The sequence below is a fragment of the Puma concolor genome, chromosome B4 (assembly GCF_028749965.1).
Source record: "Puma concolor isolate L17-30 chromosome B4, mPumCon1.1.hap2, whole genome shotgun sequence".
NCBI lineage: Eukaryota > Metazoa > Chordata > Mammalia > Carnivora > Felidae > Puma > Puma concolor.
This window is the reverse complement of record NC_141673.1, coordinates 48890653-48915488: the sequence shown is the minus strand read 5'-3', so window position 1 is coordinate 48915488 and position 24836 is coordinate 48890653. Positions and strand designations below refer to the sequence as shown.

The following is a 24836-nucleotide window of genomic DNA, read 5'->3' as shown; positions in this document are numbered from 1 at the left end:
GAGAGAGGGAAAATCACAAGCAGGCTCTGCACTGTGCCTGACACGGGGCTCGAACTCACAAACCGTGAGATCATGCCCTGAGCCGAAAATCAAGAGTCAGACACTTAACTGGCAAAAAAACAAAAACAAAAACAAAAACCTAGATACAGGGGCACCTGGGTGGCTCAGTCGGTTAAGTGTCCAACTTCAGCTCAGGTCATGATCTCGCAGTTTGTGAGTTCAGGCCCCACACTGGTTTCACTGCTGTCAGCCTGTCAGCGCAGAGCCGGCTTTGGATCCTCTGTCCCGTCTCTCTGCCCGCCCCCCCCCCAAAAAAAACACACACACAAAAACAAAACCTAGATGCAAAAAGTACATACTGTATGATCCATTTATGTGAAGTTCTAGAACAGTCGGAACTATGGTGAAGAAAAAATGAGAACAGTGGTTTCTTCGGGCGTTGGGGAGTGGGGATTTTCTAGGGAATTTTGTGAGGTGATGGATATGTACTGTATCTTGACAGGGGTGTGGGTTACATAGGTGCATCCACTTATCACAAAATGTACAGTTTATTGCATTTGAATGAATGCAAATTTGCTTTTGAAAGATCAAATGGAGCAGTGAAGGGACGCCTGGGTGGCTCAGTTGCTTAAGCATCTGACTTCCGGCTCTGGTTATGATCTCTTGGCTCTCATGGATTCAAGCCTCCCAGTCGGGCTCTGTGCTGACAGCACAGACAGAGCCTGAAGCCTGCTTCTGATTCTGTGACTCCCTCTCTCTTTGCACTTCCCCTGCTCACACTTTATCCCTCGCTCCCCAAAATAAATAAGCAGCAACAACAACAAATGGAGAAGTGAAGAGCAGGTACACATGAAAATGGCAGTTGGTGAAACCAGGTGATGGGTACAGGAGGGTTCACAATGCTATTTTAACTTTGCACAAGTTTTCAATTCTCCATAGTTAAAAGATGGGGCAGTGGTCCCAGAGCCAGAGAAATTGGGGTTGGAATCTTACTCTCATCCCATTCTAGCTGCAAGGTAACAGCCACAAACCTCTATAGTCAACATCCGTAAATGAGCAATAAGGCCAATAATCACATTTCAGGACAAGTAAGGATTAGGACTCCTGTGCTTTGGTAGAGAAAGCCACTTAACCAATTAAATCAGTGTGGAGAAGGGCAGGTTCCAGAACAGCAGAAAACTGGTTGAATGGCAAAGGTGGAGTCAGACTCAGGAAGGTCTTGAATGGCAGGATTAGTAACCCTAACCCAACAGGCAGTTGGAATCCACTAGATGCTATTATATCTTAACCCGAAGTTCAGAGTTCATATTGTAACTATTTTCAAATATTGCAAGAGAAATAGATGATAAAAAGATAATTTATCATCCATGCTAAGATTATCAGTCCAAATCTACAACCACAAGGAGACAATGAATTGAATAGACTAAATGAAGACAGGGTGCCACAGCTCTTCAGTGGGGACCAGGTGAGGGTTAACGTTGTAAATCATTGACCAGACAGTCCTGTAGGTCCAAACTGGACCAGAGGATGGCAATATAAACATACAATGGAAAAGGCACGCAGTATGGTAAGAATCAGTAGAATTTGGTAGCATGATAGGAAGAAAAGCTTATCAGGAAGACTATGTTAGGAAAACTAGACTGTAGACTTTGCCTTATTAACTTCTACTCATTCTCAAATCTTCACAATCATTTCCTTGGGGAAGCCCTTGACCGCCTTGCTCTCCCTAAGTTTAGATCTGATTCTTTTATTATACATTCACAGGACCCCATTTTGTTACTTTGGAGAAGGAGACAAATTACTGGCAGCCTAATCAAGGGACAAAGAAAACCCAAATGCATAGCTTTTAGAATAAGTGATAGAACAACAGATGAAATAAATTTCAAATATGTTAGATTACTATATAAAACTCTAACCAAGTATATTAGGACATTTAAGCTAAACGGGCAGTTTTCTAGAACAATTAAAAGGCCAAACATTGATTCAAAAAGAAGAAAATCTTAATAGTGTACTAACCATGAGTTTACGAGAGTTCATCATACTGTCTACTTTTTTGTATGTTTTGATTTTTAAAATAAAATGTTTAAAAACATGCTTTCAAAAAGTAATGCTTTCCCCTCTCTGGCCATGACTACATTTGCTCAGCACCTGTCTCATACGTAAACCGGCCGATAGCGTGTGCACTCCACTAACTTGACAGCAGCTGTCTAGCAAGTAAATCAAATGACACACAGGAAATGTCCAACACCAAGAGAGGTCCCATATTCACCCAACCAGAGTCCAAGTTAAGCGACCAAGTAAGTAAGGGACCGAGAAAGCAATTTTCCCTCACGCAGAGCCCAACGCGCCTGCGCAGGGTAGAGACTGCTCCGCCCACACCTCGGGGACGGAAGCACTGGAGCCCCGAACCACGTGGTCGCGAGCGGAGGTGGGCGGGGCGCGCGGGACGTGCTGCCGCGTCGTCACCAGCTGAATGGGCGGCGGCGGAGCATGTGTGTGTGTGGCTGAGGCTGCTGCTCGCCAGGGACGCGGAGAGTGCATGCCTCTCCCGGGTCGGACCGTGAAGCCGGCGAGGACGTGGAGACAGCGGAGGAGGGGAAGAGCAGCCGGAGACAGACTGGCATCCCTCTCGGGAGCTTAAGGGCCCCGGCTCGGCCGGGGTTATGGCATCGCTTGCGGACCGAATGCGAGGCAACGGGCGCATCGCCGCTGGGCTCCTGCTTAACCTGCTGGTGTCCATCTGCATCGTGTTCCTAAACAAATGGATCTATGTGCACCACGGCTTCCCTAACATGAGCCTGACCCTGGTGCACTTCGTGGTCACCTGGCTGGGCTTGTACATCTGTCAGAAACTGGACATCTTTGCCCCCAAGAGTCTGCCGCCTTCCAAACTCCTCCTCCTGGCCCTCAGCTTCTGTGGCTTCGTGGTCTTCACCAATCTCTCTCTGCAGAACAACACCATAGGCACCTATCAGCTGGCCAAGGCCATGACGACGCCGGTCATCATAGTCATCCAGACCCTGTGCTACAAGAAAACCTTCTCTACCAAAATACAGCTCACGCTGGTGAGTAGCTTTAGCTTCGCAAGGCGCACCTCTAGCAACCTACCTCCTGGATCGTCTTTCTCCCCGGGAAATTTGAATGTTTAGCCTTGCGCCAAGCTCTTTCCAGTCATCTTGAAATGCACAGATGAGTCGTCTGTGAGTTTGTGAACTTCAGGCTTATTTGGGAGAGGTGAAAAAAGTCATCTTGGCACTCTGTTGGGCTCTTAGCCCAGAACAGTGTGCTTGTGTGAGCTTTAGTAACTGCTGTTTGATGGAAATCCTTAAATGCTGTGATTGGTAAGAAAAGAACGCTGCATTACATTATGCAATTCAGTGTATTGGAATATCTGCAAAATCGCAAACTGAAAAACGGCCCTCCTTCGACCCAGGGGATTCAAACCATGTATGAATTAACGTTAAGGGTTCAGCATAAAACATGTCTCCGAATATGTCTGCAGCGAGATACTGCAGAGGTTTCTGTGTCTTTAAATAAGAGAAGATACTTTTAGCACTTAATGACTTACAGTGTTTAAATTCTTAATGCTTTTGCTATACGTTCATGCTTATATTTTGTTTAGACGCTAGTTTTGGGGGTCTGTTTACTCCTATGTGCATGCACGTTGTATGCCTTTGTTGCAATTTGCAATGTATTGATTCATTTTACCCGGAATTTTAAATAGAATTAAATAGGAACATACATATAGAATTCACATATTTCACTTTGAGGAAATCGGTTTAACTGTTTTTTTCAGATGGAAAAAAAATTATAGAGGTTGTTTCCCAGTGATGCTTTTGTGATTAACTTTGTAAGACAACATGAAAGGAATACTAAATTTGTGTCTCATGAATTTAATCTGAACATGTACCTCTTTTTCTTTACAGATTCCTATAACTTTAGGTGTAATCCTAAATTCTTATTACGATGTGAAGTTTAATTTCCTTGGAATGGTGTTTGCTGCTCTTGGTGTTTTAGTTACATCCCTTTATCAAGTGGTTGGTAATTTTTTTTTTCTTTATGTGCCTTTTTAGCAGATTTCATAAATTTTGAAGCTGTATCCCAAGGTTTAGAAAATACAGTATAGAGACAATAGACTGTTGGGAAGAAAGCCTAATTGCATAAATTGGCTCAAGGTGAAGAGAAGAAAGGAGACAGAGAAACTTGGGTGTGATGCTCACCAAATACCTACCTACCTGGTGTAAGTGTATAATACCCATGCTTGACAGTCTGAGTTTGGGGTGATGCTATACTATCATCTGGGAAATCTTTACAAAATGAGTAGGAAGACTTTGTTCTTGAGACCGAGATCATTGGTTAAATTTATGATTGACTCTTTAATTATTAAGATTACTGTGAAGGAATGAGTGCGTTTCCGAAATTTGAGCAGGAGAGGAAAATTTCAGATTTATGAATCTTTGTCTCAGAACATACGCTGCTGTTACAACTTGTATATCAGCTTCCAACAATTTGTCTCTCTCAGTATTTTATAGCAATGGGTATTTCACTTCTTGTACTATAGCAGCACAGTGCATTGCCTTTAGCAGGCGTTCATTAAAAATTTGTGCATGGATTCACTTACTTCATTACCATAAAGTCTCAACAAGTATGTTTTTTGTTTCTTGTACAGTGGGGAAAAATAACTTGGTGTAGGGCTCAGTGAAACAGTATTTTCTCTATACTGGAAACCTTGGCCTGGAGATTCTGGGTGAGCCTGCATGGGGAGTCAGAGCCAAAATGTGTAACCGGTTTTACCTTTTTCACATATGTCTGCTGGTTATAAACTAAGGCATTTCTTGTTATGAATGTTGGAAGTTTACTAAACACAGCCTTAGCATATGAAGCTTTCTAGTACTGATCATTTCAGAAATACTGTTATGTGAAAATTCTGGGGTTGAGGACATTTGTAAGTGGCAAGAAGGGGTGTTAACAAGAGACCAGTGGCACGAAAGGAAAGAGCACCCACTCAGTGCTGTCACTGGTCGCCAGGATACTGTGTCTTTCACTACAGAGAGTAATCAGAGGAAGTTCGGCTTTGTGCTCTAAGAAGGTTGTATTTAGGTATACTTCAGTGAGTTTAAATTTTGTTACTAGAAACAGTGAACATTCCTATTCATCCTTTTTGTTAAACTGATTTTGTTTGGCCCAGGAAGGATTAAATGTTTATTAAATATAGCAAGGAATTTTATTTATCGAACATCAGAATTTCTTACATTCCTTGTATGTAATTTCAGTTCAGAGTATTAAGTGTCCCTGCCAATATGACCATTTTTGTTCCCACAAGTCTCAAAATTGCTACAGATTAGAACCAAAGGATTCTGTATCCCTCAGGCACATATTTGAAATGGGATTGACCAAGGAATGATTGTTCACAGACTAATAGGCAGCGTTTTCTATTATTAGTAAACAGTACATGTACTGTTAAGGAATAGGTATATTCCCCCAGAAATTCATTTTAAAGAAAGTTGTCGTTTCCCATTGTATCCAGGTGTAATCTCTAAGCTATTTCTGCCTTTACTGCTAGGGCATTGGAGTTAAAAGGGGCATAGGAGTTAAAAGATGAGTGATTGGGGGGCGCCTGGGTGGCGCAGTCAGTTAAGCGTCCGACTTCAGCCAGGTCACGATCTCGTGGTCCGGGAGTTTGAGCCCCGCGTCGGGCTCTGGGCTGACGGCTCAGAGCCTGGAGCCTGTTTCCGATTCTGTGTCTCCCTCTCTCTCTGCCCCTCCCCCGTTCATGCTCTGTCTCTCTCTGTCCCCAAAATAAATAAAAAACGTTGAAAAAAAATTTTTAAAAAAAAAGATGAGTGATTGGGTATTAGCTTTAGTTGCGGAAAGGCTCACTTATTCAGCAGACATTTCTTTTGCTTGTTGCTCGAAGATAACAAAGATGAAAAACAGCTGTAATGCAGCATGGTAGAAACACATGTAGACAGCTGATTGCAAGTAGGATAGCTCAGGATGTGAGGAAGGTTCTGAGGAACACCAGAGAGGAAGTGGCTGTTCTTCAAGGGGGTGGTGAGGTAAGACTTTATGGACAAGTTAACGATTGAAATGGAAGGGCCCACAGGAATCTGCCGAGCAGAGAAATACAGCAGAGGTCTTTCTTTGCGGTGATGTGTGAAAGTACAGAGCATTTTTGGAGAACTTGATTTATTTGGTGAGACTCTTTGTTGCGTTGTGGAAGGACAAGGTCTAGGGGCGGATGAGACCAGATGGCACAGTTTTGAATTTCATGCGCTTTATCCTGCAGGGGCCAGGAAAGGGGCTTAGATAGGGGAGTGACTTGATCGTCCCCTGTGCTTGAGAAAATTAACTCTGGTGGCAGTGAAGGGTGAGTAGGAGGGGGACAAAGGGTGAAGGCAGAGCAATTAGGAAGCTGTTCGTGGCTCAGGAGGAAGACAGGAAGGCGCTGAACAGACAGTGGTAGTTGATAGAGACCCCAGAAGCCTTTTGGAGAAGGAATCAGCAGGACCTGACCGAATGTGGAATGACGAAAGTAAGGAGTCTCATCCTTGGGGGAGATTATGTCTTTAATTATGGGAGCAACACAGGAGGAGCTAATTTGGGGAAGTGAGTACTGAGCTGCTTTGAAAACGGTCCCTGCAGATTGTGTGAGTTAAGGCGTCCGGCAAGCTGTGGAAGTTTGAGCACGCCCTGAGAAGGAGGTCAGAACTGGAGAGGTCTTCGGGTGTCAGTGACGTCAGTCAGGGAGATAAAAGAGAAAAAAGGCCAGACATCTACCTTAAAAATAGTAAATGGAGGAAGAGGTAAGTGAGTGCAAACCAGAAGTCAAGTTCTTCCACGAGAAACCTGTCAGGTCTGTCGAGAGCCCCCACAGGAAGAAGGCAGAGGGGTGGCCATTGGGTGTGGCTGTTGGAGGTGACGGTGCCCTTTGGGAGAGCAGTTTCATTCACAGTGGGCAGAAGCCAGGGTGCACCGCAGTGAGGGAAAGTGGAGGCCCTGAGAGTTGCCACCCTTCCAGGCGGTTCAATGCCAGAGACATGCAGCCGCCTCGTGAGGTTGCTAAAAGAACCGAGGAGCGGGCATCCATGCTCTGCACTCATTTTTGCTCTCTGCAGCACCCCCGGGAGCGGGCAGCAGAAGAATCGATTCTTTGTCCTTCATATTCACAGAAGACTCTTAGTTGAGGCTGGCAGGGGTATGTTTCAAATTTCCTGCTCTTCTATTTTTGTCTTGGTGAATTTCTATAGACTTCGCGTTTGTGTAACAGGATACCCAGATCTACAGGAAAAAGAATTATGTAGGAGTAGTTATTCAAAAGCCTGGCTGTTCTCTGCCAGATCTTATTCAAACGGTCTTGTCAAGCTTTCTTGAAAGTCTCCTTTTTATTCATATTTGTGCAACATTTTGAGGGCTGATGGGATCTGAGGTTTCGAGGTGTTGGTTCTCCTGAATGATGTAGTCTTTGAAAAGGGTTTGTGACTATCTAATTTCTTCCAGTGCATCAGTGCGAGATTAGCCACAGAAAAATCAGTCATCAAGAGGAAAATTCCTTCTGCCATTGATTGGGTTTTCTAAAGTGGATGAAAAGACCTCACATACTTTTCTAGCCACACACACTGGCAGCCACCTGGGACAGCTGAGGTTTCTGTCAATCCCTAGTTAGTCTGCCCTGCCCACCCCCCATCTTCTCTTGCCTGGGGTTGGGGGGGGGGCAGTTTTAGGAAGAAATGAAGTCTAGCACTGTATTTCCGGTTCCTGCTTATCACCTAAATCTCCATTCCCGCCTCTTTCCCAAGATCTCTGATACTCCTGGGCCCCTGTGTGCATTCATTGATTCCCCCCATTTACTAGGGCCAGCAGGGAAGAGAGGACTCTTTTTTCTCTCTCTTCAAAGCTGAGAAGAAAACAGATTGTCACATATTGAATTTGTAAAGCTCCTTTCATCCAAGGTGCTTAAAGGACATTCGTATATATTATTGATCTTTGGCATCAAGTAGAATAATCAGGGGTTTCCTCTTCCCCGAGCACCCCCCCCCCCAACCCGCCCCGCCAGGTACCCATCCTTGTGACTAGAGTTGCATCATTTGTTTACTAAGTGATGCTATTTTTTTCTATCTAACTTGTTTTGTCTCCTAATTTTCAGTGGGTAGGAGCCAAACAGCATGAATTGCAAGTGAACTCAATGCAGCTGTTGTACTACCAGGCTCCGATGTCCTCCGCCATGTTACTGGTGGCCGTGCCCTTCTTTGAGCCCGTGTTTGGAGAAGGGGGAATATTTGGCCCCTGGTCAGTTTCTGCTTTGGTAAGTTTTAATTGTTATGGTGCCTAAGAACCAAGATAATCCTCCCTTTGCTATTAAGTGTGATTTTTAGTTTTCAGAGCATGATCTCAGATCCGTTCTCACATTTATCTGTATAATCACCCTTTAAGGGAAGCAAGCTAAGGATTATTTTTTAGATGAAGAAACCAAGGCACTGTGTGTGTGTGTGTTCATATACACGGTTATCATGGATTCCTTCTCGCCAGCCCTCCTCCCCGTACACATTCCACACTTCATTCCTGGTCCCTGCCCCTTGAGGTGAGTCAGGTTAACATTCTAGTGTGTGTTCTTCCGTATTTTTCTTCGTGTTGTACATACCCATGTAAACACAATACACACACACCTGTATAAACATAAATTACACATTTGTTTCTTTTACAAAAGTGGGATCATAACATAAATAATTTCCTGCATCTTGCTTTTTCACTTAATATCTCATGCAAATCTCTCCAGCTCATTCTTTTCAGTGTCTACAAAATAGATCTAGTTCCAGGGGCGCCTGGGTGGCTCAGTCGGCTAAGCGTCCGACTTCAGGTCAGGTCACGATCTCGCGGTCCGTGAATTCAAGCCCCGCGTCGGGCTCTGGGCTGATGGCTCAGAGCCTGGAGCCTGCTTCCGATTCTGTGTCTCCCTCTCTCTGACCCTCCCCCGTTCATGCTCTGTCTCTCCCTGTCTCAAAAATAAATAAACGTTAAGAAAAAAAAAAAATTCAAAATAGATCTAGTTCTTGACCACTATGAACAGTGTTGTAGTAAACATCCTTACACGTATGTCTTCAGGAACTGGTACTTTTTCCCTTTGGAATAGAGTCCCAAGAGGAGACTTGCCAGATCAAAGGGATATGCACTTTGGGGACATTTTAAGTTAGAAAGTATAATCTCCCTGCTTAGGGAAGGAATTTCTGCCTCCCACAACTTTAACCTTTGGAACACTGTCAGTGGAAAAGTCTTGTTTGTTGGTGCTGGTAATTTATCAAACTTGGATAGCCCTTACTCTGTTCCAAGAACTATTCCAACACTTTGCAAATATTAACTTATTTAATCCTCACATTTTATTTTGTGAATCTACTTTATTAGTTGGATACTATTATTATCCTCATATTTAGGATATAGGATGAGGAAGCTGAGGGACAGAGTTAAGGAGCTGACTCAAGATCCCACAGCCAGTAAGCGGAGCCAGAGCCTGAGTCCAGGCATGCTAGCGCCAGAACCCCTGTTCTTAAGTGCTCTGCTTTGCTCCCTGTGAGCAGAATGCCAGTTATTTCAAGTGCGTAGACTCCGGCATATAAGCTTTCTTCCACAGTAGAAATCCCTTGACCATCCCTCAGATAATATTTGCTTTTAATTTAGTTCTAGCCATCTTGGTTACCTGCTCTTCAAATTTAGTGCAGCTTAGAGACCTTGAACTAGAAGGAGGGGGTTTTATGCACTGGACCCTCTGACAGATTCAAAACAGAGAAAAGCAGCAGGAAGTCCCTCCCTCCCCAAAAGTCAGAGGAACTAAGACCATAGCAGTTGCAGTCCATTTAATATGAAAAAGTCACTTTCATTCCTTACTGTCCCTAGAAGGCATCATTGCCTCAAAGTAAAGCATGTAATTGTGTTTTTAATGATATGCCAAGTCATCAAGAATTATGTAACATTCTGTCAACTCAATAAAACTAACAGTGGTATATTTCTAGAAGGATTTTTTAAGAAGCCCTAGTAGCCTAATGGATAAGGCATTGGCCTCCTAGAAACAGTTTTTAAAATCTTTAGTGAACAAGGTCCTCTTAGTTGAAAATGTAACAGACCTCACTGTTGTAAAACAAATGAGGTATTACTGTTTTTACCTAAATAGGACACAAATCCAGCTCCTTTAGTCCTGACCGCAGTGATCTAAAAACTGATAAAAGCCCCAGGGGACAGAAGGAATCTTCAAATACGACATGTTTTCTTTGGAATGTAGATTTCTTACATTCCACAGAAAATGTTTTATCTAAATTCTCTTATTTTAGAAATAGAAAATGACTTTATAACTCTTTAAATACAGTTGTGGGAAAGGTTTGGACAGATGTCCTATGTGCATACAGTGGTACAGCCACTTTGTCCCCCGTCCTCAGCCGGGTTGGCTTATTCACATCCCATGCACAGCCTTGTGTTCTCATGCCTCTGTGCTTTGGCCCCTACTGTTCCCTCTGCTTGGGAACCTACCACTACTTCTGCCTCTAATCTGTACGTACATTCAAGATCCAAACAGTCGTTCCCTATCCCAGCCCCAAATGACATCTGTCTAGAGATTCACTTAAAACCTGTCATGTGTTTGCCTGGCAACGGTCAAGACTTTTCTATTTCCGGAGCTCACTCTCTTTCATGTGGTTATAGAGGTAGCCTAGCAGAGTCGGTTACCAACAGAGACTTTAGAATCAGGCTGCCCTGGGCTTAAATCTCAGCCCTACCACTTACTGTCTGTGTGATCGAAGGCCAATCACTTTTCTTCTCTGTGTTCATCTGTAAAAAGGGATGGTATTTACTACCTCATGGGCATTTGTGAGGGTTAAATGAATTAATATATGTAAAACATTTAGGACAGTTCTTGGCATGTAGTGAGTACTACGTAAGCGTAAGCTGTGATTATCATGGTTTTTATTATGTCCTCAAGTGGTTTCTGAGCTCTTTGAAGACAAGACCCTACTCTGTTCCTCAGAAGGTGTGGCCTAGCTTCATAGATACTCAATGAATTCTTAGCGATTTAATTTAAATTAGAATATATATGAGCAATTAACTAGAAAAATCCCTGGAAAGGATATGTGCAAAGGTATTAACAGTGGTGGGTAGTTAGGATTGTAAGAAGTCCTTATGTGCTTTTTGCTTATCTTTGTTTTCTGATTCTTCTATAAGCAGTCTGTATTACTTTTATAACTAGAAATTATTACAGAATAATTTTTCTTCAGATGGATAAGAAAAATGAACCTGGAAATTCACATTCAGAGGCAGGATGTTACTGGAGAATTTTCCATTGCGTTTTGTAGACAAAATTACATTTCTGAATACTATTCATTCTGCGATTTTACCCTCCATTCTTGTTGTCTCCAAAATGGATTCTTTTAAAAATCTTGTTCTAATGGTTGTCATTTACGTTTTTAGAAATGCCTATCAAAGTGTATTTTTACTTGGTGACTATAATGATCGCAACTGCTTTACATGAATAATTCTTTGGGTTTGTTTGTAGCTTATGGTGCTGCTGTCTGGAGTAATAGCTTTCATGGTGAACTTATCAATTTATTGGATCATTGGGAACACTTCACCAGTCACGTATCCTTTTCCTAGTAACTTACAAATGCATCATCTTCTGTTTTCTAAAACTCTGTCGCATTCGTTTCCTTCCAGGAGTCTTGCACTAACTATCGCGTGGCCTACTTTGAGTAGATAGACTTATCTTTAGTCTTTTACCGTATCTTTCCACTCTGGACTCTATGGAAACTTAAAGAAATGTGAGCTGGGGAAATGTGTTAGTTTTCTGTATCATGAATGCTTTTGAATTTTCTTAAGTAGTAAGTGACCTTTTCCCTTATCAAAATTAACGTGGAGCACCAATCCTTGCACATAGTGGAGTTAAATAAATATTTGTTGAGTGAATAATGGACTGGACACCAGGTTTTAAAATCACTTTTCAGTCTCTTTGGTAATAAAGTAGGGGTACAGCTAATCCAAAAACAAAAGATAATTTCAGACCATTGACATCTGACTTTGGAACCTGTTTTTGTACTTACTTGGATATTGGTGTGCCTGTTTTTCTCAATATTACTTTCAATCAAGAAATGAATCAGGCCTTGAAGAAGTGAATCTGAATGACTAGCATTTTGCTTGTAGTTCTGTTTCTCTTCTCATTTATCTCTGCCTCCACTCTTTTTTTAAAACTTTTTTTTAATGTGTGGTTTTTTGGGTTTTTTTTAGAGAGAGAGAGACAGAGCAAGCAGGGGAGGGACAGAGACAGAGGGAGACACTGAATCAGAAGCAGGCTTCAGGCTTTGAGCTATCAGCACAGAGCCCAACGTGGGGCTCGAACCCACAGACCATGAGATCATGACCTGAGCTGAAGTCGGCCGCTCAACCAACTGAGCCACCCTGGCGCCCCCCTCTGCCTCCACTCTTAAGCAGATGCAAAGAAAGATTTCCCCAGGGGCACCTGGGTCACTCAGTCAGTGAAGCATCTGACTCTTGATTTCTGCTCAGGTCATGATCTCACAGTTTGTCAGTTTGAGCCCCATGTCAGGCTCTGCACTGACAGTGCAGAGCCGGTTTGGGATTCTATCCCTCCCTCTCTCTGTGCCTCTCCACCATGTTCTCTGTCTCTCTCAAGAAATAAACTTTTAGGGGCGCCTGGGTGGCGCAGTCGGTTAAGCGTCCGACTTCAGCCAGGTCACGATCTCGCGGTCTGTGAGTTCGAGCCCCGTGTCGGGCTCTGGGCTGATGGCTTAGAGCCTGGAGCCTGTTTCCGATTCTGTGTCTCCCTCTCTCTCTGCCCCTCCCCCGTTCATGCTCTGTCTCTCTCTGTCCCAAAAATAAATAAACGTTGAAAAAAAAAATTAAAAAAAAAAAAAGAAATAAACTTTTAAAAAAGTCTTAAAAAACAATTTACTGAAAAAAAAAAAAAAAAGGATTTCCCCAAATGAGAGAGGTAGTTTAGTAATGTTATGTCCAAGTGTGCTGATTTAAATGAGTGAACACTGAGATGCCAGCAAAGTAAAAAAGCAACATATTTGCCAACTATCAATAAATACCAACAAGTTATAATAAGAATTATATTTTTATTTTCATTTTAATGTTTTATTTGTTTTTGAGAGCACGCAAGCGGGGGAAGCACAGAGAGAGAGGGAGATAGAAGATCCAAAGTGGGGTCTGCACTGATACCAGAGAGCCTGATGCGGGGCTCGAACTCATGAACCGTGACATCATGACCTAAGCCGAAGTCAGATGCTCAACCGACTGAGCCACCCAGGTGCCCTAAGAATAATATTTTTGAAGAACCAACACTAAATAAATATTTCTTTGTACCAGGCACTGTTAGAAAGAAACACCTAAGGTGTATTAGGCATCACACTCTCAAAGCAGCTCTGTGAGTTAAATTCTATCATTTTATGTTGTAAAGGCAGAAACGGAGGTGCAGAGAGGTTAAATAAGTCACTGACAGTCATATGTGTAGTATTCAGATTTGAACCCATGGCAGTCTAGTCCCAGAACTTGTGCACCATGCTGCCAAATCAAGGCATTCGATGATGTGCCCTGGTTAAGAACATTCATTCAACAAATATTTATTGAACAATTTACTGTAAACCATGCATTGACTTAAGTATTTACATGATGGCATATGTACTCTATGTTCGGCACTGGAGGTACTGTGGTGAACCAAATAGACAAAACTCTTTGTTCTCACAGGTTTCAATTCTGGCGAGGAAGACTATAAACAAGAAAATATTTAACATACCCATCTAGAGCGTTAGATTGTGCTAAGTGCCGAGGAGAAAAAGAGCCGGAAAGAGGATCCAAAATGCTGGGGACTGGGTTGAAACCTCGGAGGGGGTAGTCAGGAAGGCATCTACAGAAAGGGGACTTGTAAATGAAAACCCGAAGGAAATGAAGTCGCCCCATGCAGATTGGGATGAAGAGTGTTCCCGGTGGTGAGAGGCCCTGGGGAAACAAGGAAGCCTTGTAGAGTTGCAGCAGGAAGAGTACAGGGCGGAGAATAGTAAGGCTCTGAGAGGAACCGGTCGCCGGGCTGAGCAGAGCTTTTACATACAGACCGTGACTCGGGGTGAGATGGGAAGCTGTGGGCGCTTGGAGCAGGAAAATGATGTGATTTTACTTATGTTCTAATAGGATCAGTCTGGGATTCTGTGTTGAGAACGGACTGAAGCACGGTTTTTCAGACTCAGTGCTGTTGACCTTGGGGGTTGGACAGTCCTTTGTGGCAGAGGCCTGTCCTACACATTGTAAGATGTCTAGCAGCGTCCTGGCTTCTACCCGCTAGATGCCCCAAGTATGACGGCCGAAAATGTGTCCGGACCTTTCTGGTGGCAAAATCACACCGGTTGAGAACTGCTGCACTAAAAAAGGCAGGAGAAGAAGGGAGCCCAGAGAAATAATGGTGGTTTGGTACCAGGATGGTAGCCGTGGATATAGTGAGAAGTGATTGGATTCTGGGTATATTTTCCAGTGGCACCAGTAGGTTTTGCTGACAAATTGTGGACAGTATATTGGAGAGGAAGCAGGTTGGCTCACATGGTTTTGGCCTGAGTACCTGGTAGAATGGCGCTGCCATCAGCTGAAATTGGACAGCCCAAAGGAAGCTTTGGGGTAGGGAGCTGCGGGTAGAACAAGTCTGAGCGTCCAGGATCAAGGTTCTCAGATGCAGATATTCCAGAGAGAGTTGTGTGTCGCGTGTGGATGTTTAAAGCAGTGGGGCTGGTTGAGATTAGCAAGCAAACAAGCAGAAGAAGAGCCGCCCAAAGATGGAGTCCCTGGTCGTGTCAGCATTTACTCCTCCACGGATGAGAGGAGCTGGCAGCAGAGGCCGAGGAGGAGCAACCGAAGGAGGGGAGGGAAGTGATTCAGACCCCACGTAAGGAGAAGGGGTCAGCTGTGCCGACAGGCCAAGTCAGGGAAGGCCGGGAATTGAGGAGGGGGCTTGGTAAGGTGGGGGTGCAGACATTCTGACGAGAGCTGAGTGTCAAGGTGAAAGCCTGACCGGAGCAGAGAGCAGAATTAGAGAGGGGAATCGGAAATACCAGGTATAGACTGTTCCTTTTTGATTTAATTGAATGTATTATTATTATTATTATTTTTTTACCTCACTGAAGAATTTCTTTAAATTCGCCTCCCCTCCAGTATAAACATCTTCCACAGATCGTGAACTCCTTAAAAAGAGAGGCTGTGGCGTAAGGCAACACTGAGCGTGTTAGAGCCACTGCACTTTGAGATCGTTCATAATGGGCAACGAAGCATGTGTTGTGGTGGTTACAACTAATGTCCTGGGGAAGACCCTCTGCCCTCCAGGATATCACTTCTAGTGGCTCAGGCAGCTGCAGGTACCCTGGCGCGCGGCCTGTGCCCTCCTGCCCAGAAGGAGCTTCCGGGCCGCTTGGCTGGCCCCCCAACGGGGGCCGGAGCCCGGGTTTCGAGGTCAGACAGCTCGAGGGCTGCACGCCCGGGCCCATCGCTCCCTGTGCACCTGAACCGCCTGTGAGTGCTGTCGGCTGTCACTGCCCTCTCTTAGGAATCGGCGGAGGGGGGAGAACATCTACAGCGTCGGGCTGCTGGGAGTGTTTGAGAGGATACGCGCCAAGCACCTGGCAGATGTTGACTCTGCATCAGCACTGCTGTTGACAGCTGCTGACACGTGTGGGGCTTGCTACGTGCTGGAAAGTTTGCACACACTCTCTAGTTCGTCCCCTCAGTAGCACTGTGAGGGAGCTTTTATCCATTTCCGTCCTATAGACGCGGAAACTGAGGCACAGAGCACTGGCTGCTTCTGTTAGCATTATCCGAAGAGTCGCGGGGTACACATCAAACCTCTGAGCAAATAGTCGTAAAATACGGTAAGAATAACTTTTAAAGGAGTGAGGTGTGTGTGTGTAGTCTGTTTTTTAAGAACAGTGATTTGGAAACCCCTAATCGAGCAGCACTTTACTGCTGGCCACGCACCAGACTAGAACATGGGCTTGGAGTTAAATAGACCCGTCCGTGTTTGGACTCCAGCTCTGCCACTTACTAACTCTGTGCTCTAAGTTACTTGAAGTCCTTGGGCCCCGACAGTTACAGGACGGGAAGAGTGATGCTGTGGTGAAGGTAAATGTCATGCTTAATACAGTGGGGTGACCCACACATCTAGCATAGCGCCTAGCATGTCGTTGGTGCTGGGTCTTACTCCCTATACTGTCCCTGTTTCCCTCCTAAACTTAAGCATACTGGATGTGTTCACCTTGAGTCTGGTCTCTGGGGCCGCACACACCTCCCCTCATGTGCCAAGGGAAGTTTATTAGAAATAGCACTAGGAAATATAAGTGGCTCAGCAAAATATCTTCTCTGTACCTTGTTCTGAATTCCTTTTCCAACCTTATCGTATAGCCCCTTTCTTTTCTTTTCTTTTCTTTTTTTTCTTTTCTTTTCTTTTCTTTTCTTTTCTTTTCTTTTCTTTTCTTTTGGGCTTTTCTTTTTTTCTTTTCTTTTCTTTCGGGAGAGAAAGAGTTGAGGCGCTCTCCTGTCACTGTTGCTGAAGTCTACTGAAGGAACTAGGATTGATCCAGATTGAAGTTCTCGTTTCTCAGGTGGGGGGGGCCAATTCAATCCATGCTCCATGAGGCTCTTCCAGCCACAGGAAGGCTTTGCTTCATATGTACGTGTGTGCGTGTGTGTGACTATGACATCTAGCTTGCTTTTCCTTCTGTGTGTGTGTGCGTATGTGAATAGAACAGTCTAGCTTGTTGGGTTTTTTATCCTTATCCACAAACTTCAGCTATAACATGTTCGGACACTTCAAGTTCTGCATCACTTTATTTGGAGGATATGTTTTATTTAAGGATCCATTGTCAATTAATCAGGGTCTTGGCATGTTATGCACGTTATTTGGCATTCTCGCTTATACCCATTTTAAACTCAGTGAACAGGAAGGAAGTAAGAGTAAATTGGTACAGCGTCCTTAATTGGGTTTTGGTGGAGAAAAGAAAGCCACCCCAAGAAGATAAAAGACGTTAAGTGTGCAAGTTACCTTCAAAGAAGAAGAAAAAATTACATTGCCAAATTTGTTGAATGATGGTTTGCAAGAAGTAACACAAAGGAAATTTTGTTCATAAATATAACTTTCTCTTTTAAAGTACCTCTAAAACAATGGCTCGTGCTTCTTTTCAAGGATTGGTTATATGAAGTCTGTAGGATGGTTTGGTTATACCAAATGAAATACAGGAAATTAAAATTCTATACTAGTGACAAAGGAATCCGTATCACTGTACTACAGAGGTGTCATGGTTTTTAAGTGTTCCAGCCCTTCTGAGGAAGGACACAGAGGACTCCTCTCCTTGCTCGTAGGTGGCCTGCAGTGTGAGCTCTTTTAGAATTTCAGCCAAAATGTGCAAGTCAGAAGTTAAATCCAGCATTTCTGTCTTAGTTGGTTTAGTATAACCTCCTGATTACTTAACTTACAGAAATGAGATATCATTTATAGAAAACAAAGTGTAGGAAAGAAGACCATCAGACAAAATCCAATTCTAATAGCGCTATATTTCTGGTAGAAAATAGATATAAGAAGTTATGTGTTATCCAGAAAAGCACAGTTGCCACAGGGATTCTCTTATTTCTGAGCTCTCTGTGAGCTCTAGAGACACGATGGGAAGTTAAAAAACAAAATAGCTCCGTGTTGAAACAGTCCAAAGAGAAGATGATGGATGGAATTGAGCAGGCGTCTTCTCCCATTCTCCTGGCCTCTTTGAGCATTTCACGTTGGTAATTTCCTAATACCACCTCCCTGCTATCACCCCCTACCCACCACATTGGAGGCATCCGTAGAGCGTCCGTTGGCATTGAACGATTTGCAGTGAACTACGTTCGATCTTTCTAAGGTGGCTGAGGAAAATTTTTCAGGCAACAAGTCCGGGCACATAGTGTCCAAACATTTGGCAGAAACTTGGTGAAAATACGAGGGAAGGTTTTAAAGAGAAGCAGAAGAATAATCAATATTTAGCGAGTTCTGCTAGTTTTTAAAGGGATAATTTTCTAAAAAATAAGGTTGCAGGGGAAGTACAGGGTTTCCACTTAAGGAAATACAGTGCTACACATTTACTTGCAAAGCGTCTTTCTGCCTTCCAGCTTCTTGACATTGGAGGGTTAAAAGCTGTCATTAATAACGTCTCACAAGAAATTGACTGAGACAGATAACCCCTCTTGTAATACATGGTTCTTTTAAAAAATATTACTTATAGGGGCGCCTGGGTGGCACAGTCGGTTAAGCGTCCGACTTCAGCCAGGTCACGATCTCACGGTCCGTGAGTTCGAGCCCCGCGTCAGGCTCTGGGCTGATGGCTCGGAGCCTGGAGCCTGTTTCCGATTCTGTGTTTCCCTCTCTCTCTGCCCCTCCCCCGTTCATGCTCTGTCTCTATCTGTCCCATAAATAAATAAAAACGTTGAAAAAAAATTTAAAAAAAAAAAAATATTACTTATAAACGTTAAATGAAGAAACAACTCTTAAGAGGACAAAGAGCCACGTGAATAAAATGTACCTTCTAAGATTTTTTTTTTCCCCTGGCCTGTTTGAAATGAAAAGCCTCACTGAAAATCTATTTTGACAGAATTTTAGTGTATCGGTCCATTAGTTGTGTGACTGGTACGTATGATTTTCTGTTTTTGTTTTAAATATTCTTTGGTTCTGGGGCTCAGTCAGTTGAGCGTTGACTCGTGAGTTCGGCTCAGGTCATGATCCCAGGGTCGTGGGATTGAGCCATGTGTTGGGCTCTGTGCTGAGTGTGGAATCTGCTTGAGAGTCTCTCTCTTCCTCTGCCCCTCTCCCCAGCTTGCACTCTCTCTCTGTCCAAAAATATAAATAAATGAATGAATGAATAGTAAATATTCTTTGGTTCTCAGTTTCTAAAGATATATTTTATCGTGCTAAGAATTACAAAGCAATTTGTCTTACCAGATGAGCCTGAGGCATTATGTTTGTCTAAGAAATGTTGTCTGTGTGTGTTCAAACCAACATACAATTATTTCCCCAAAGCTGGAGAAAAATATTTCAGCGCCGTGAGGATCATGTGACTTCTGTACACTGACAGCTGAGTTGATTCGTGCTATGTGCAAATTCTTTTTCATTGTAAACACTCGGGGCATAGTAAATGTCGGGGGAGGGCTATAATAAACGACTGATGTCAGGAATGCAATGAGAAGGTTGGCTCTAGATCGAGTAGGGGTACGTGTATATAGAAGTGAATAAAATATGTACTACTGGAACCAGAGTCTGATAAACATTTTTTGCCCTGAAAATGATCTTCCCATCGAAAAGGAAATTCCTGGGGAAATGAGGAGGCCCGACCACAGAAACAAACCAGAAACACAGTGCTGTGGATGAACGCCCATTGTCTTTTCGTTACAGATGTAACTACACTTGTTTTTAATCTTGTGTTAAGTGGCTGAACTTCAGTTTTATCTGTTACAAATAAAGAGAACCTGTTATTTTTACTTTCCTGTTGTGTGTCAGAACTTATTAGAACCAGTGGAAAAAGGATGGCATCCATGTGTATATGCATTGGTAATGCTGGACAAAAATGCAGAATCTAATAAAGTAAAATTTTTAAATAACACAGGGGCGTCTGTCTGGCTCAGTTGGTGGTGCATGTGACTCTTGATCTTGGGGTTTTGCGTTCGAGCCCCATGTTGGGTATAAACATTACTTAAAAATAAAATCTTAAATGACATAAAGGGGAAATCTGTCTCTGAAATGAGGCAAGCTTTCTCCTGTTTCATTTTTAAAATGCTTTTTAAACCTTGCCGTTTTTAAGTCTTAGCTGTCTTTTTAATTTATTTAAAAGCAGCAGCATTAATCAGGCACTGCACATTGACTCCATCAGTAAACAGTTGTTGGGTGAATTCGTGTACAGAATGGCCAAAGGTGGAAGTCTGAGTAAAAGAATGGAGACCAGATTTATTAGATGTATTCTGTTTTGCATTTCCGTTTCTAAACTTGAACTGGGTTTTACTTGCCAACCTCAGGAATATGATGATCATTTTATTCACTCAGCAGAAGTTTATTGAACTTATGTGCCAGATACTCTAGGAGGCACTGTGCAAAGGTAGTCCTTTTATGCCAAAACAGTCTTGTATTCCGTATGATCTTAAACTTCTGTCGAGCAGAAAAGATAGACATTAAATAAAAACAGTGGATTTATGATTACAAATACAGGTAAATGCTAAAAACCTAGTTCTCTAGAGCATATAGCAAGAATCTGGCCCAGGTTGGTTGCCCGTGAAGGTGTCCATGAAGAAAAGATGACTGAGATGGGATGTGATGAATTTATGGAAGTTAGGTAAGTAAAGAGAGGGGATCGCATTCTCGTAAAAAGGGAAAGCACATTCAAAGACCCATTGGTTGGAGGAATTATAATGAGTCTAAAGAACTGCAAACAGGATGGAGGATAAAGGCTACATTTCAAGGAGGGAAGGTAAGGTGGAACATGAGACTGGAAAGGAAGGCCGGCCTCAGATCATGGGACACCTTGCAGGCTATGTTAGGAATCTAGTACGAGCAAAGGGGAGTGTTCTGAGTGTTTTCACAGGCAACCCCTTTGTCTTGAAACTAATGGAGGAGAACCAGAGGGATGCTGGGAGACAATGTACAGAGACATGATAGCTTGAGAGGGAGGAGTGGCAGTGAGATGTTAGAGCGGGACAGTCCAAGAGAATTTAATAGATGGCATCAACCGGGCTTGAGATGGATTGGAAATGGAGAGCACGGAGGAGGTGACGTCAGGAATCACATGTGTCTGGTGTAGCTGGAGAGAGAATGGTGCCATTCGTGAAATAAACACAAGATGGGGTATGACATGGGAAGGAGAAAGATTATGAGTTCGTACATAGCCATCCAGATTTTGAGGTGTCTTTGAGACATCCAGTTAAAAATGGAAGGTCTAGAAGGCAGGAAGTTTTTTAGTTGGAGTGGAGATAACACATGGGGAGTTCACAGAGTGTGCCTGATACGGAAGAAAACATAGATCAGGATGGGCTTGCCCAGGAGGCTCATATAAAGCAAGAAGACTGTTTACTACTGCGCCTTGAGGAACTCCAGCATAGACTGGTGGAGGAATAGAATTCTGAGAAGGAAGAAAAGAGGTAGGAGAAAAACGATAATGTAATGGGAGAGAGGGTGGGCAAATGTGACAACACTACTGAGGTTAAGGTAGGTGTGTACAGAAAAGTAGCCATTGCATTCACTGACAATTCACTGTTGACCTTAGTAAGGCTGTTTCAGTGCAGTGGTGGTGGCAAAAAGCAGATTGGAGCAGGCAGAGTCATTTGTGGGTGAGAGGAAAGGATATGGAATCCTAGAGTAAAGACAATTCTGTTTCTTTTGCAACATGCAATATTGCAAGTGATACTGAATGTAGGTTGACATGAGCTGGTTGTGTGTAAGTCGAAGACTTTAATGGTAAATTATTATTATAAATAAAATTGGAAACCACCTTGTAAGTAGCACACATACTTCTTTCTGTAAAAGGGATGATCTTTTGCCCTGAAAAGGAGTTTCATTTTTGGCTCCTGAAGGTATTCTTGAAATATGGGTTGCTATTAATAAAATTGTTTGCAAGCCCATTAAGGAATGATCCGTTATGCATTTTTTGGTTTCTATTATTGCTAAGGTTAAAAAAAGATAAACCTGCTGAGAGAAAGACCAGTCTCAGTCTGGGAACTAGCATGGCACGATGGAACGGGTTAGCCTGGAAATCAAGGCTAACCATGACTTTCAGTCCAGGCTCTGCAATTAAATAGTCTTTGGCTTTGGGCAAACTGCTTGACTCTTGGCTCTCAGTTTCTTCATCTACAAAATGAGGGCCTGGATCCAGATAATTTCCAAGGGACTCTTCAACTCCAAAATTCCCTGGTTCTGCCTTTTCAGATCAAAATTAAAATTTCTCATTTGTTTATGTTGAGAGCAGATGTGATTAAATGAGAAAGATTTTGTTTGACCCCTATAAGAATTCTTCTTGTTCATGTGCATTTTTTTTTCTGATGGATTGTTTTTAGAAATTATCTTCAAAACATTAAAGGTAATTTATTTTCATGTTATGTTAGAAGGCATGATTTCATTTGATTTATCAAAATTGCTTCACACTCCATATGAAGTGATTGGAAGGTAAATTATTGCCCATTCACCGAATTTTTTATGGCTATTTGGGGGATATTTTTTGCTACGCTGTTTTTAATTTGGAAAAGAGCCCATCACCCAAGCCACAGTAATTCACATTTTTCTATTTAAAAATCCCATAAATACTATGTACCCCACAAGAACAAGCCTGCTTATTTATTTAACCAGCCAGGATTATGTGCTCTTTTTTTTTAAGGACTTTATTTGTTTAAAGCAACTTTAGGTTCATATGCATTTCTAAATTTTGAATTTTTTAATATCCATAAAAAATATTTTTTCTTTTACAATCAAATGATCTGTATCAACCAAATGTTTTCCTTTTCCTTTTCCTATTTGTTCTTATACTCCCCAAAGTCAGCTTCCTGTTTTCTCAATTCTTCTCTCATTTAAAATTAGTGCTGGATGAGGTGCCAGGGTGGCTCAGTCAGCTGAATGTCCGACTCTTGATTTCAGCTCAGGTCATGGTCTCGTGGTTCGGGAGATCAAGCCCTGTGTCGGGCTCTGTACTGACAGCACAAAGCCTGCTTGGGATTCTGTCTCTCCCTCAGCCCCTCTCCTGCTCTCTCTCTCTTTGAAAATAAACATTAAAAAAGATATAAAAATAGATTAGTGCTGGCAGTTTGGTGCCAGACAGTGATGAGGGCGGTGTCTTACCAGGCGATGGAATGCTTGGAATAAATTAGTCTGTTGGGATCTGGGGTCTCCAAAACTGGGATTTACTATGGGAACATTCAGACTCTCCAGGTTTTTCTCTGCCTGGGGTTCAGAAGAAAGACTAATCTCTTTCGACTAGAGTTCTTAGAGAATCATGGAGTGGCTCACTGACCATATTTGTTAGAATCAGAATGTTTTATACAATTGAACAAAAAGTTATACAGGAGTGAAAAGAGACACAAAATGCCACGGAAGACACTGTTGGTTTCTTAACGGAACACCCATTCCTATTCTTTGTTTGCTTCTACTCCAGAGGCTAGAAATGCTAAATTCTCTTTTCACTATGTTGCCCTATAGTTAGGGATGGTCATGTAAGGTATCGCCACTGAAACATAATTGGAGGTCTGTCGAGGATATGGGGAATTTTTTGCTTTCCTACTAAAAGGAGTGGTTACGGCTGGCGCTGCCTTTTCCTGCCTCAAACATAGCTGTGGATGTCTGGAATTGTACTAACTGGTGAAGGACAGGTGAGGAGAACATGATCTGAAAGTACTGAGCTGCTAAAACAATGCCATCAGGTGCCTGTTTCCGGGCTTCTTGTTCTAGATGAAAAGTAAACACTGATTCGCTTAAGCCACTTTTTTTTTTTTTTTAACATTTATTTATTTTTGCGACAGAGAGAGACAGAGCATGAACGGGGGAGGGGCAGAGAGAGAGGGAGACACAGAATCGGAAACAGGCTCCAGGCTCTGAGCCATCAGCCCAGAGCCCGACGCGGGGCTCGAACTCCCGGACCGCGAGATCGCGACCTGGCCGAAGTCGGACGCTTAACCGACTGCGCCACCCAGGCGCCCCAGCTTAAGCCACTTTTAATTGCAACCTGCTGCTCAGTGTGACAAGGGGCAAGGATGGAGGACTTGCTCTATCTGTTGGACTTTAAAACTCAGGAAGAAACAAGTAAATGTAGCTGGTTAAAAACAGAAAAGGAGTAGTTGCTAGCCTGACCCCAGGCATCTTTGCATTCCATAGAACACCAAACCCTGGGGGGCCAAGGGGATGGGAGACAAGAAGTGCTTTGGTGGACATGAGGACACATAGATGGAGTCCACACATGGGGCTATTGGTACCTTGGGGTGAGTGAACCAGTTCTAACAGGAGCAAACTTTCTGCTCAAGTGGGAGGGGGTCTACTTGGCCCTCCACCGTCTTCTTTTTGCTCCTTGACTTTGATCATCCCTAATTACCCAATACCCCCCTTGCCCCAGCCACAGCCTTCTACCTATTCAGTAACTACCCAGTAGTTCCCCCAATTAATTCCCAGTATTTCCCCCAATTAATAAATAAATATGGGTTGCCACTAAGCATAAAGGGAGTGAGCAGGAGGGATATTTTGGGGCCCCTTCTTTGGCCCCAGTTTCTATCATTTCTTTTTTTTTCTTTCAAGTGTATTTATTTGTTTGTTTGTTTGTTTATTTATTAATCTCTACACCCAACTCATGGGGCTCAAACTCATGACCCCGAGATCAAGAGTTGCATACTCTTACGGCTGAGCCAACCAGGCTCCCCAACTTTCTATCATTTCTAATATTATTCCTAATGCAGGACATCTGGGTTGTCCTGAATTAGTTGGTATGTTTTTGAGAGAAAGCATGAGTGAGAGAGGGGCAGAGAGAGAGAGGGAGAGAGAGAACCCCAAGCAGGTTCTGCACTGTCAGCTCAAAGCCCAACATGGGGGTCGAACCCACAAACCGCGAGATCGTGACCTGAGCCGAAGTCGAACGTTCAACCAACTGATCCACCCAGGTGCCCCAGTTACTCTTTTTATTTAAATTAGTTCTAAATTTTGTTCTAAAATCTCAGCGCGTAATTTCTAAAGTCACACTTTTTGTTAAAAGTTTAAAATGTTCTATATGCTATTCTGAGAGCTTTGCTTCTTTTCCAGTTGGAGAACTTTTTCCCTCAGACCTAAGATTGAAGGA

General features: G+C 43.1%; 1 protein-coding gene across 1 annotated transcript; it reads left to right on the top strand.

The window, feature by feature from the left end:
* The first annotated feature begins 2444 nt into the window (after positions 1-2444).
* On the top strand, positions 2445-17185 carry SLC35E3 (solute carrier family 35 member E3). The gene is made up of 5 exons (XM_025926810.2): positions 2445-3065; positions 3927-4037; positions 8147-8305; positions 11534-11616; positions 16817-17185. Exons 1-5 carry the CDS (start codon positions 2664-2666, stop codon positions 17001-17003), a joined length of 942 nt encoding a protein of 313 aa, XP_025782595.1. The 5' UTR covers positions 2445-2663; the 3' UTR covers positions 17004-17185.
* The last annotated feature ends 7651 nt before the right edge of the window (positions 17186-24836 follow it).

Bases quoted from the DNA above. Each gene is read 5' to 3' on its own strand.
- SLC35E3 (XM_025926810.2), top strand. From the start codon at position 2,664: ATGGCATCGCTTGCGGACCGAATGCGAGGCAACGGGCGCATCGCCGCT. The intron at 3,066-3,926 runs GTGAGTAGCTTT...TTTTCTTTACAG, and splicing joins CCAAAATACAGCTCACGCTG to ATTCCTATAACTTTAGGTGT. The intron at 4,038-8,146 runs GTTGGTAATTTT...CCTAATTTTCAG, and splicing joins TTACATCCCTTTATCAAGTG to TGGGTAGGAGCCAAACAGCA.